Here is a 14,087-nt window from a genome sequence, read left to right on the forward strand (position 1 = left end):
GTTGTTCTAATAAGACTCGCACCTGTCTTCCTCTGATGACCAGTTCTCAAGTTTGGTTGTATGACAAGAGCAAGCTTGAGGAAGGGAGCTTCAGAATGGCTGCGTAGTGTTTTGAAGATCCATGTAGTACTTGTAAGGCTTTTAGAGAGAAAGAGAGAGAGAGAGAGAGAGAGTTCTTTTGTATTTAGGCAGGGTGTTTTCTTGTTTTTCTTCTCTCTGCATTGTTTAAACCAAAGGCAATTCAACATTAGAAAAACTAATCATAATTATTTCAGGAACAGGAACTTGAGTGATCAAGAACAACAAAAGTCACATTCTTGATTGACATTTAATCACAGTGATTTTGATTCACTGTATGGTAAATACTTTTACACTGTTGACTCATTTTTCCTCAAAGGAATATAGTTGTAAGTAATCCAAGAACTTTTGAAATCCTAGTTTCTTAACTGCACTTCAATAAATTAATCATGGATTAAACTTTTTACATCTAGAATTGCTGCCAGTTCAACTGATTATCTCAAGTTGGCAATGTTGAAGCGAATCAAGACAGCTTCGCGACTTTCAATTTTCTTCTATCTTACCATTGCATCTGTTGCATCAATTGCAGGAGTGGTACAAAACTGTGAAAGAAAAACACAAGCCAGTTTAGCAAAGCAATCAGAGATGAGATTCTTTAATACTCACCTGCTTGATGGACACTTTTGGTGAAGCAGTAGATTGCATCTATCAAATGGCCAAACTCTTCTTGTAGTAGTGAGAATGTTGATGATCATGATTACATATGAGTCAAAAGATTAACAGAGTCAATGTGATGTTGCTGAAAACAATAAGGTTAGTATTTTAAAAGAAGACACTGACAACTGTTTGTGTATTTTTTTATTGCGTCAATACAGCTTACTTACAACAGTGTAACTTATTCATAAGCGTGAAAAATATGACTGAAAAAATTCATTCATTAAATTTTTTTGTTGCTGATAACTTGAAGTTAGTACACTTTTGAGAGAAGACTTTGACCACTTTTTGTGTAGTTCTTTTATTTGTAATAAGATTCATTTGAAATACAACAGTTGATTTTTCTAGTTTGAATTCAAAATACCATGATTTCCTGAAAGAAAATTGTCAGTGGGCTGAAATAGAATGATGAGTTAGTATTGTTTAGTTTAATTTATTCTTAGGTACTTAAAAATAAAAAGACAGTGACAGCATAGTAGTTGTATATTTTTATTGACTTTATTCAAATAAGGTTACAAAGTTTTAAGTTAATTAATGTGCTGCATTTTGTGGTGTTGGTGATGGGGTGCGCTCCTACACTAAAGTGTGATTGTCTTCAGAAACCAAGAGTGTGTCAGTCTGAAACACTCAGGGTATCCTGGACAAAATGAGTTGATACTCATTCTTTGTCATTACCAAGCATACGGATCGCAAGTGCATTGTATAATTTGGATCGACGATGATGCTCGAAAATCGACCTTGCAGAAGTTTAATTTTCCGGAAAACAAGAAAATTCCACACACCTGATGTCTTGCTTCTGTCTTGATCTCTCCATTCACAGCATCCATACACATGAGTGTAGCTATTTTAATTATACAACTACAGCTGTTCCAACCAACTGCCACGGCTTGGTAATTGAGACTTAAACTAGTGCCAGCAATTGTGATCATTTTTCTTCAATTCTAGATGGATGGTTTTTATGCCAGACAGTGAACAAATTTTCAAGTTTTACCTTATAGGGAGTTTTATTTTTGTTGTTGTTGTTTTTTTTTCATTTGTCACAATTCTTGCCTAAATGGTTTCAATTTCGATAACATGGTGCTGTGGCTGGAACAGTTTTACAGTTGAATGCTCAGTCAGCGGGACTATGAATGCAAGTGGGCCTGGAAGTGACCTTCCTTTGATACAGCTTCCTCTCTACTTCTCCGTGTAAATGCCTCCAGGTGGTTAACGGCCGACACATGCAACAACATAATTTACACAGGAAAAGCATTGGGGTCTGGATCAAATTAGTGCCATCCCCAGTCACACTGTCATTTAAAGGCCAGATCACCAAGCAGACAATTGTAAATTATTCTATTTATAATTTATTCCTAGACTAGCTTCTAGGGTGTGTGCATAGTTTGCCCATTTATTCCCAAAATTACTTGCCTAGTCCTAATCAGTACAACATTATAACGAGAGATGTGATTAAGCGTAAAAGGAGTTTCCAAGGATGGTCTCCTTTCAGAAGCTAAATAGCCAGTGGCTTCAGTTAATCTTGTATATATCACTTAAATAAAAATCTGGTTGAACCCTAGCAAAGATAACACCACTTGGTGCAGTGCAAATAGCCTGACAAGTGGGTTGTAGTTGTTATGTGAACTTAAGCGCAACTAAGCAGGTGAATGATGTCGATGGTGAAGTTCCATTGATGAAGACTTGAAAACTTTTGAAGACTTGAGGTGAAGACATTGACTTGACGAGAGACCGAAAAAAGCCGAAATTTTTGACCGAATGACCTGCAAAGGAACCCACGTAGGAGCCTAAGGGGAGGAGCCATCCCAACCCTTGGGAAACGACTAACTAATCTAACTACAATTAAATTAAGCCGAAAAGCCAATTATCTGTGTATAGTATGCAGTGCAGGGTTCAACCAGAGCTCTTAACAGTACTTATCCCCCCATGCCCGCCCCAATTTGACTGACCAGCATGTTCCATTAGCTTGAGGAGGCAAAGCTGAGTCGCAGAGTATTGTAATCTTTGGTTGATATGCATTGTAGGCCAGGATGTTAGGAATCCATAGAACAATATCAGGCCTTGGCATCAAGCAGGAAGCCATGGAACAATATTGGGCATTGGCATCGCTGTTGTGTTGTTGGTTTAACTGGTATGTCTGGTGGAATTCAGCCAACACTGATGACAAACTAAAAAGAGAAAGTAGATAGATCTTAATAGAAATGCAGCTAGGTAACTATAAAAGGCAGAGAGATGAGGCTGTTTTTTTTGTATATATATATTTTCTTTAGGGTTTACTGAAGTTTCTGGTGCAGAAACAATAATAGTTATTAATTATTTGATTGTCTTATTATTGTAGGATTCTTGCAGCACCACGTGGATTGCTGCAAATTTCTACAAGCGCCATAATCATTCATTATTCTTTTTTCAATAATCTCACTACACCCCCCATCTCGTCATTTTAGCTTCGAGTGTATTACTATTTATGGAAGAGAAATTTGTAACCATTAGAAAGTTTTGCTGGTGCTTTATGGAAACCTCTACTCCAACGAAAGGGTAATGCACCGATCAACTCGAAACTTCAACATTCCTTCCCCCCCCCCCCCCCCCACCCCGTGCATTTGATCTTTTGAAGATTGGATCGTTCAAATTCCCATCCCCTTGGTCCAAAATGGTGTTCAAATTCCCTACCCTATCTTCGGATTTGTCTGTACTAGCCTACTCAAGAACAATCGTCATTTTTCTCCATTCATCTGTAATAGAGACTTTTGAAGACCTGATTTGTAAGCCAATCAACTTTCCCATGTCGTCCAAACACGTGTTTTAAAGCTGTTAGTGACTAAGGCGCCCCCAAAAAAAAATCATTTGGCACCTGACACTTCCGTTTCAATTTTCCTAACCCCACGCATGCACAGGTCAAATTCTTCACTCCCCGGGCACAAAAGATAGTCGAATGCCCGCGGTTTGCCCAGGAAGGGGGGTGGGGTGTTGAAGTTTGGATTTGATCGGCGCATAACTTTAGAGGGCTCAAGTAATGATCACAATTATATTTCCATAAAAAGTGTTTGAATCAGGAAAGAGAATTTCAGAATTCCTTGCTTCACTTTCAAATTTCCTGGGCTAACTGTGGCGTGTTATGGTTGCCTTGTCGTGTTGACACCAAGAGCTTTTGCATGATAATAATACGGAACCTTAAAGCAGGTCACAAATATTTAGGATGGTGGCGCATGGAAAATTTGAAAACAAAAATAAGCGATTCTGAAATTCAGATATCTCCAATAAAAACGCTCTTTTCCTGTAGTGTAAAGATATTTTTGGTTGGAGTGGAGGTTACCTTGGATGAAACTGCGTATGTGTTTTGTTCATTGTCAAAACCAGAGTCCATGACGCAAGAGCAAACTAAAGGACAAAACCGCTGTCTAAGGTAGACTTCGTTCAAATAACCAGCGCCTTGCGGCTTTTTGGCAATTTGTGAAGAAACCTTTTGGCGATCATGATAAATTGAACTTTGGTAACTGATTAGATATTAGGAGCAGACTTTTATGGATACTGTTTGTCTTTGGAAAAATGACTGTTAGTTTCATTGCTGCCGGGAAAAAACGATGTCAAGAAAGAGCCTTTTTCTGAGCGGCACAAAAGAAGACGCCACATCTTCCAGAATGAATCGAGCTCTGCCTTTTCTGGTAAAGCTGTTTTGTAAAAGTTGCCGAGAGAACGAAGCCGAATTTCAGAAAAAAGAAAAACATTTGTCCTTTATCTTGGTGGAAGGGCGAAACTGAAATCGTTCAAGCGCGCCGAAATAACTAAATGGAGGTTCTTAATTTCCTGGGCCCGTTTTTCGAAGGTCTTAAAACCTTTCTGGTGCACCAATTCCCTCTGTACCTTAAGAAGGGAGATGTTTTGATTAAGTTATCAAATGTCACGACTTTTTGCTTTTACTTATCTTCAAAACATATCAAAAGACCCCAGCTTTTTAGAATAACCGCAGTTTTGATCCGGCTGTAGCTTTACGAGAGGCTTCTCCGGCCGGAAAATTCATCGGCACTTTAATTTCGAGAAACGGGCCCCTGGTCTGGAATTTTTCTTTTTGCATTGTAAAATTACCGTTACTTTTCCTTGTATCGCTAAGAAGGAATTGAGTCAAATTACAAAGCTCAAATCCTTCAATCACATTTCCGTGCGCATGCTGCGTCAGTCGAAGCGAATGCTTCGTATATTGGTAGAAAACTTGTACTTCTCTTGTACTTCTCGATTTTTACCATTTCAAACTGTAATTGTTCCTGCTCTTTCTATTATAGTTAGAGAGGAATTGCGTCAAAGAGCAAAGCTAAAGGCCGTGAACACGCAGGAGGACATGAAAATTATTTCGCGCCGAAGTTTCCCACTTGCCCTTAACTCTCATAAAATTCCTTTCTTGTCCATTTTGAATCCGTTTATTCATGGTTAGTTTTTTCGGAATTTTACTCGAAAGAAATAAAGTCTTGTAATTTTGTTAAAATCAATTTACAATCAAGCAAAAAATCACTCAGATATTTCGAAAGTGGTGTGACGTTCCCGTCTTTTCTAAAATTACGTGAATGTTTCAGTTTTTGCTACCCGTTCTCTCGTTTGAAATGAGAAAGTTGTAGTTTTTCTGGTAATCCTTCACTAATTAAATTATTTCTAGCACAGATAATAGAAGTAACTGCCTTCTCTGCCCCTAATTTGAAGTCCTTTTGTCATCCAAATAACGATCGCCGTACTTGCATAAAATAAGCTTCGTAAAAGCAGCTAAGATATGGTAACCTCGACAAAACTTTCTTACTTAAATTTTGTTTTTAGTGTTTTAAAGTAAAGTGAGAAAAGCAGTTACCTTTAATGCTGTATGCTTGAAAAGTCAGAAGTGTTTCCATTCCACGTGAGAAGCGCGCCGAATTAAAGTTGCTTCCCGCTCCTTCACTTTACGTTTATTGTCTTCTTCAGAAAGTATTGTGCTGCAGAAAAATGACCAGTAGTGAATTAACTTCAACGTACAAAGAACTCAAGGGATCAAACGAGAAAATAATTGATTTATAATGCTAAAAAATTAAGTTATTCGTGCATTTATTTGAAGTCTGAGGTTGCAAATTCTGCAGCAAGTTGCAAAGTTAAACTACGAGATAACAACTCACCTCAGTAAGGTTTTTTTGTCATTCTGGTTCGACTATACGTAGACAGTTTCTCTACACGTCTTTTAAACGGAAACAAACAAATAGGACGGTAGCTTGTAAGTAAAAACAACCCTTTTTCTTCCTACTGTGACAAAGATGCTCCTTCTTCATGGTGAATGAATTTTTTTTTCACGAGGACGTTGCCTATCTTACGCACGTCAATCACCTCTCACAAAAGCACGTGGAGTTTGTATTGTTTTCTGATTGGATGCACGATGGAATCTTCGTATTTCATTGGCTATAAATGGATCACAAAAAGAGCGGGAAAAAAGTTGGCAAACGCGTCAGTCAGAGTAGCTAAGGAGTAAACAACTTTTTTGGGAAAATTCGGAGCGTGTATTGTGGAAAAAACAATATTCGAAGTGCGGAAATTAAGAAGCGCGGAGAATAAAAAAAGTTTGTAAAAAAGGTTGGGGAGTGAATTATGGACTAAAAGATAGGGAGCGTGTAAGAGGTTTGGAAGAAAGAAGAAAAACTGTGTTTCCTCAAAGAAGTAGACCAGGGGCCCGTTTCTCGATTGTCCCGAAACTTTACGGGCCATTTTCGGGTGTCACAATTCCTTTTGTAACTCAAGAACGGAGAGGGTTTATTTCGTCAAACTTCACAGTTATTTTTCTTTTTGTTACCTTGAAAACATGTTAAAAGATCGGCTTTCCAAAACGAGCGGTTGGCAGTTTCACAAATGGCTTTTCGGGCCCGAAAAGTTATCGGGACTTTCGAGAAACGGGCCACAGGCCCGGGTTGCGCGAAGCATTGTTAGCGCTATTAAACCAGCGTTAAAAACCATGAAAAGCTATAGGTTTTGATACCTCAGTCTTAACCAACGGTTAGCGCTAACTTGGCTTCGAGCAACCGGCCCCAGATAGCTATGATTTTTTGGTTGAAGTTAATTGCAATTATTTTCTGCAATGAAAATAATTATTATTTGCGTCAGCCGGGCGTCGGCACTTGATCATCCGATGTGACCCTATAAAACAAGCAAGGACCAGCGTGACAAAATAGAGACACCGGATTGCAGTGAAGGATCCCGCAACTATCAAGAACGAAAAAGAGCCACCGGTAGGTTCATTTGAAGCTGAAGGAGTATGTTATATCTTTTGCTAATATTTGAAGAGCATTACGGTTAACGGGGAAGTTACAATAAAACGTCGTCCACATCTACATGTTCCAGCACTCGGCAAAGTCCTTTTTTGACTTTCACCATAAGCCTCATACACCATAAGACTGTTTAGAGATATCACTTCCAGCCGGCCACCAATCTGCTGGAGAGAACAGGACAGCAACACCGGGGACTTTAATCCCGTACTCTTCTTGAACACTGTATGGGGTCTTTATTAACGTCCCACAGGGAACTTATTAACATAGAAGATATATGTGAGACAGAGCCTTCGGTTTATAGTTCTTATCCGAGAAGACTTGAAAGTCTAACCATTTGCGGATGTAATATAATTACAAAGGCAGCACTTTCTCCTTTGTTATTTTAAGATCCTGAGTGTTTATCCGTCTGGGGTTTGAACCATCGACCTCCCGCATGACAGCCCAATGCTCAAGCGCGGTCTAGCTTGAAAATAATAGGGCCCGCTGATGACGAGAATATTCCGCGGAGTGCCAAAAGAACTCAGAGCACTTATTCATCGCTAAATATCAAAACGGCTGACATTTGAATGATGAAAAGCAGAAACCAAATTACTTGGATGGTTGCCATGGGAGGTTATGAAATTGGGCGGTCCCGTCCCCCAGTCCCGGAGCAGTGACCACGTGACAAACGGCGTCTCCTGAGAACGAGGTCTCCTGTTGTAATAATTTACTTCATAGTAAACAAACGAAGTCTGTCTTCGCTTGTTTTTATGCAATCGCCGAGCTATGGAATGGGAAGACAAATTTTCCTCGATTGTCCGTGAAACAGAGACAAATTTAGCGAGAGTTCGAGTTAGTTGGTTTCTGTTTTGATCTGTCTTGTGAGTCGATTGGTCACACATTCCTTTACAGTAACGCCAATTCAATTTTATTAGAGAAACCGACCTACCGACATTGAAAATTCGTTACTTCACTTTCTTTTTCCTTATCTTTGCATGTTTCAAATTCATCTTGTCTTTTTACTCTTTGTGTAGTGCAACACCGAAAGTGCTGGATTTGGTCGTAATTGTTTTGTTTATAAACTATTTAGGACCGTTTGCATCCTTCCAATAAAACAAAAGCGTTGGGCCGCTCAAGTGGAAACCATTATGGAGGTGAGTGTATGTCACCTCTAATTGACCGTTAAATGGTATCAAGTCAACATGATTACTTTGTGTTGTAAGAGCATGACGAAAAATCGAAAAAACATCCGCTCTGATACTGGAAATTTGCCGCCTTTAACACTTTGGTTTTTGGTGGATGTCAATCTGATCTGACTGTCTTCATACACACTGTTCTTTACACCAAACGTAAGGGAAAGACTTCATTGGGTTCACCTTTTCTTTTCAATGTGTCAAGTGGAACCTGACCGCTAAAAAATGTATTAAAAGGCGGTCAGTGTAAAACGCAGACTGCAGACCCAGGGGTAAAATGCAGACTGAGGTTACAACGTAACTGTTGAAAAAGTCCAAACCCCTTAGAAATGCTAACCTTTGTTGGGAAAGGATGTCTTTTGTCGGAATTTCATTTTATGTGCTGTCGCTACTTTTTGGGCCATGTCGCTTGTCGGAATTTACTCTGTCAGGGCCTCTCTAATGGCTTTGGGCTTTTTCAACAGTTAAATTATAACCTCAGTCTGCGTTTTACACTGACCGAATAAAAGGTCCACGGAGTTAAACCCTCTCTAATGTCAACAATGGTTGGACTGTAGTTTCTGTAAATGAGTGCAAAACCTTTACATTTGTGTCATGATAGTTAACCGACAGCAGAAACCCATAAGGGTTGAAACGTGTAACGGCCCCTTGTGTGCTGGGAAACAAGCTTCTGAATATTCAATTTGCTAAGTACCATATTTGGAACAACAAGAGCGAGGGGTTTCCAAATATGGTACTTAGCACTGAAACATTCAACCAATCAGTTGGCATTGAATATTCGGAAGCTGTGAACGCGCGTTACACGTTTCAACCCTTATGGGTTTCTGCCGACAGTTTATCAATAGTCTTGCAGAGAGCAACTCACTTCAGGTCTAATACTCTGATAGGAGTCATGTGAAACTTCCCATTGATTTTAGCGAAAGAAGGGTCAGTGGTGCTGTGGAAAGTTTGAAAACTGTTAGCATTCATGTCTGGTCACCCATAGACCTTATTCATAAATGGCGGTCAATTTATAATTCTTTTGTCGAAGTGCAAATTAGCCTACCAAGCCTTGATACCATACAGTGAATTGAAAAGAATTCTTGTTCTGAAATGAGGCTTGGTATGCTAATTTGCATGTGGACAAAAGAATTATAAATGTGATCGCCATTTATGAATAAGGTCTATTTTCTAGGCACAAGTGAACTTTATTAAAAATTATTTATCAACAGGGTCCTTGAGTTCCCTTTACACACCAGGCAACCTCAGGTCTCAAATGTCAAGACCATCAACTGTGCCATGGGATAAACAAAGTTCAGTAAAGACAGTTGGCATAACAACTGGTGTAACATCCAGTCAGGCATCTCCTGCTTTGGTCAGTGCTCTGTTTGAAAGAGTTGAGCAACAATCAGAGGTAATCATAATATTTTTTCAACTAACTACAAATGGACAACATCAGAAAAGAAATAAATATCTTTATTATATAAACATGGTCAATGAAATACAAGTTGAGATTTTGCGCAAAAACATGATATCTTCACATGTGAAAATAACATGTTATCTTCACATGTGAAAAGATCACCATTGCTGTGGTTGCATAATAAATCATACCACTGTTCTTTGTTAGGACTACAAGAAATGTTATTGGTTTGGTATTTGATTGGTGTTGAAAAGTATTTCACTTATTCAGTTTGCTCACTTGTGAAATATTTTTCAACACTCGGAGAGAAATTTCGTATCTCCACACATGTACGGCCATGTAATATGCTCTTTGTCTGTAATAAGTCACAAGAGACTTAAGCCTTCTGGTCTAATATAAATTATTGACCTGTAACCCACTATCAAGCCTGAGGAAAAGAGCTTTAAACACCATAAACTACCTGGTGGGTGAGCCTGCTCTATTCAAGCAATATTTCATTCTTGGCAAGTCTAAGGAAACTGAAATATTAGAAAGCTTCTGTGTGAACATTTTGTAACCTTGTGGAATAAGTTGCAAATTACAAGTACAGTAATTTCTAAATCAGTGGAGCAATGAAATTTGATATACAGTTCTCTGATCAAGCCAATCTGTTGCAGGAAGAAAACGGGCTGACTTGCAAGCACTGGTTAATCTCTGATAAAGAGAACTCTAAGTTCATCAAGTCCTTTCACAGGAACACATGAACCCAACCATGCTTGATTAAATTTGGGCAACCAAAAACAACAGAGCAGGATTAAAACAATACAAATCCATTGCCTTAACAACCAGACCACACTGTCTTCTTGCCAAGGACGAAAGGGAAGGAGCACATCATGAGGTTCTTACTAAGGCCAGCTTTGTACATGTAGCTAATAGAACCATAAAAAGTGTTTTACCGTATTGTGGGCAAAACAGCTGTTATTTGGCACAGACTGTCTAAATTCGCTCTATTTGATATGGAGATTCAAGAAAGCACTGAAATTCTTGAGAAACTTTAAGTTCCGCAAGAATTTCACAGATATCTGCCACCACTGCTCACTGCACCATAGTAAAAAATGAAACATCACTCAATTGGCAAAATTTCTTTTTTTGATTCATGTTTCATGCTTCAGACAAGAGCATCATTTGGTTGTTTAAATTTGCAAGCGTCCATCTAGTCATTGGACTATTATCAAAATTTATGCCAATCTTACCACCTCAGTGATTCTTACAAGACGAGAGTCTTGTCACTAGGCAAGACTTACTTTTGAGCGGTACTATAACTTTATCCAGGAAAGATCAGAACTTTTAGGCTTGATTACAGATTTTTGATTCGTTGTAGTTAGTAATGATATTTTAATCATGTTTCATTTTGTAACAGATAGTAAACCATTTAAAGAATACAGTGATGGAGCTGGAGAAAGAAAGGGAGAGCCATGCGGGAGAGATACAGAGAATGAAAGGTACCAGTGTTATAATTTTTCAGTTTTTATCTTGTGTTTAACGTAAGTTCTGAAGTTTGCTACATGTGCTGTAAGTTATTGAATGTGATTGGTAGAGACTGAAAGTGTCTACAACAAGCTAAAATGTCAGAGTGGAATTGACCGAATGCAAAAATGGCCGCCAACAAATAATTCTTTTGTTTTTGTGTTAATTAGCCTAACTAGCCTCGTTTTACAGCCCAAATTCTTTTTAATCTTACATGTGTGAACGAGGCTAGTTAGGCTAATTAACAAAAAGACAAAAGAATAATTTGTTGGCGGCTATTTTAGCATTCGGTCAATTAAGTCTGGTTTGTCAGAGAACCAGAGGAGCAACAATAATTATTTCAATTTGTTGTTGACTGATTGCCAACACCTGCAATGTATGGGTGATACGTTTCCTTGCACGTCAGTATGTTGTATGCTAAAAGTGGCTCACGTGTTAGTTTGTATATCTGTATCTGATTTTAGAGGAAATAAACAAGCTGAATGAAAGGCTGAGAGAAAGAGGAGTGGATATAGAAACAGAACGGAAACTTGAGCAGGTAGTATACCTCTTGATTTCTCCAACATTGTAAAATCTTTCAAAATAGATGTGTAGTTTGTTTTATGTCCATCAATTTGGCTCATGATAATTATTACTTATTACATTTATTATCCAACTGTATTCATTATTGTACAGAAAACGCACAAAGTGAGTACAAATATTCCACGATATTGTACTATTAATTATTGTACACTTGATTATATATTGTACAGTAGAGAACCACTTTGACTAGTTTCAGTGCTGACATTGATTTTTTGCAAGTGAAATTTTTTGCAAAGGAAAGCAAAAATGGACGACATTTTTTAACCTTTTTGCAGAGATTACAATGAATTTGATGATTGTGCTATCTAATTTTGACTTAGCCTTGTTAGGTAACAATACGACTAATGCAACTGCTCTTACTAGACAATAGAGAAAGTGAAAAACATACTGTTATGCCAGAAAGTCTTAATAAATAATGCAATATGCAAAGATTAAGGATTTCATAGAGCGAAACAAAAATGTAAACACAACATTTAGAAAACCGAAACTGACCTGAATGTATGGAAAAGATGGTGCTCCTTTTTTTTGGCAAAGAACGAAATTTGGAAGATATACCACTAATAAAGCTTGACACTTTTTCATTAATGTTAGAAAGGACGACAGCTCTGAGTTTAAGCCAAGTATGCTCACATCCTGTGAGTGAAGGTTTGGCTGCCATTTGCATGATCTTGAAAAGCTGCACTGTCTTGTCAATGACAAAGAATTTGCCAAATCCAGAGCTACTCTTGAATGAAAATGTGAACAGCTTCGCCAACAAGGAAAAGGATGCCGTCCAAACAAGGCATTTCAGTTAAACAAAGATGATATGGAAAAACTTTGGTAGACAAAGCAACTTGGGGAACATTGTCGCCCTAGCAGGCTTGCCAAAATACAGCACAACACGTAAAAATACTCAGCAATACTAATAAGATAATGTATTTGTAACGTGTACCCTGTATTTCCAATTTAGTTCAAGCGTGATGTGTACAGTCAGCTCGAATTTGTACAAAGTCAGACAAAGCTGAGACAGAGTGAGGGTGAAAACTCCCTTCGGAGTGATGCAGCAGCTATTAATGAACTGTGAGTGTTGTTTAATGCCTGCAGTTTGCTTTAATGACACATTCAGTTTTATGGTCTTCAAGTTGGTTTTGTTTCACCCAATTTTGGTGATTGGTCAAGACGGCACATGCTCATTTCACAACTAATCAATTTATTCCCCGGTATTATTCAATTATTATAATTGTGACTTGTTGATAGGTTTGCTCCCTCATTTACCACTTTATTGGTTCATTGATTATCTCTATCTGTTGTGAGTGGCCAAAAAATGTATAAATATCATAGTACAAAATTTGTAATTTAATTGTTTAATTCAAAAGTAGTATGACTATTTCAGGGGTGAGGGGTGAAGGGGGTAAAGACTGAAGCAACCCAAACTTTGACAAAAATGTTAACCTTAATTAGGCCTAAACATTATCTAAAGCATATTGTTTAGGCCTAAGGTTAGCATTTTTATAAAGGTTTGGGTTGTTTTAGTTATTGTACCCTTCACCCCTCACCGCCACCCCCTTCACCCCTCACCCCTTAAATAGTCATGCCATCCAAAAACCACTGTCTCGCTAAAGTTTTGTAAATATTACTGGGCTTGTCAGTTGTGAGCAGTGGTGCCTGCAGTGAGCAGTGGTGGCAGGGCATACACCAGTAGTTACCAAGAAAGGGAACAGAAAAGAGATTACCTAATCTACTTGTAAATTCAGCAGGCATAATGACCAAGTCGTATCATACATGAGGATTGACATATTGCACCAACATTGATGCAACTTATACTCAGAGGTTGTAGTCTCTACAAAAAGACATAAGGACCAAAATGATTTATCTTTTTCTGCTCTTTCACAGAAGAAGAATAGTAGAGGATGAGACGGAATCAATACAAAGAGATATTGAGCATCTGAAAACAAAACTGGGTATAGTCAACTGATCATTGATTTATGATAGAGAAAGTAACTTAAAGCCTTACACATCATCGCAATAGATGTTCTTATCATACCAGTAGGTAGGCAAGGCCATCATTCTCTCCAACCAACACTCTTTGTTCTGTGCCACCACTTTTGCAACACTCCAGCCCTTTTGTACCCCCTGGTTTCTCTCTTTCTTCATCCTTGGCCTTTGCAAGTGGTCTTTGGTCTACATCTTACCCTTCTACCTTCTGGAGTCCACATTAATGCTGTAAAATGGTCATTTTCAACCTTTCTTTAAAGTACATGCCCCCCCCCCCCCCAGGGGGGGGGGACTCCCATATGAAACAGACGGGGATGCTCGTCGGAAATTTTGAATTTAACCCCTAAAGGAGACCAATCTAGGCGTGGCTTAAGCAAATTTTGACCCCTAAAAGAGACCTTTTAAAAACACAAAAATACGACACGCAATGAGTTTTAGTGATAAAAAGGCATAATCATC

At 38.4% G+C, this 14,087-nt stretch overlaps 1 protein-coding gene across 10 annotated transcripts in view; it reads left to right on the top strand.

The window, feature by feature from the left end:
* LOC137974366 (protein P54-like) overlaps positions 1-14,087 on the top strand; it is a 37,430-nt gene that overhangs the window by 16,675 nt on the left and 6,668 nt on the right. For 6 of the 10 annotated variants that reach the window (XM_068821304.1, XM_068821307.1, XM_068821308.1 and 3 more), the window contains 9 exons: positions 608-831; positions 2,754-2,860; positions 6,832-6,956; positions 8,065-8,128; positions 9,379-9,560; positions 10,966-11,047; positions 11,537-11,610; positions 12,604-12,713; positions 13,527-13,594. In XM_068821304.1, the coding sequence (XP_068677405.1) occupies positions 9,423-9,560; positions 10,966-11,047; positions 11,537-11,610; positions 12,604-12,713; positions 13,527-13,594 (472 nt within the window). In that variant the 5' untranslated portion in view covers positions 608-831; positions 2,754-2,860; positions 6,832-6,956; positions 8,065-8,128; positions 9,379-9,422. Of the gene's footprint in view, positions 1-491; positions 832-2,753; positions 2,861-6,831; positions 6,957-7,042; positions 7,856-8,064; positions 8,129-9,378; positions 9,561-10,965; positions 11,048-11,536; positions 11,611-12,603; positions 12,714-13,526; positions 13,595-14,087 lie in introns of those variants that run through there. The other 4 variants (XM_068821312.1, XM_068821306.1, XM_068821303.1 and 1 more) reach the window with 4 other exon arrangements.

This window comes from Montipora foliosa, chromosome 10, assembly GCF_036669935.1.
Source record: "Montipora foliosa isolate CH-2021 chromosome 10, ASM3666993v2, whole genome shotgun sequence".
NCBI lineage: Eukaryota > Metazoa > Cnidaria > Anthozoa > Scleractinia > Acroporidae > Montipora > Montipora foliosa.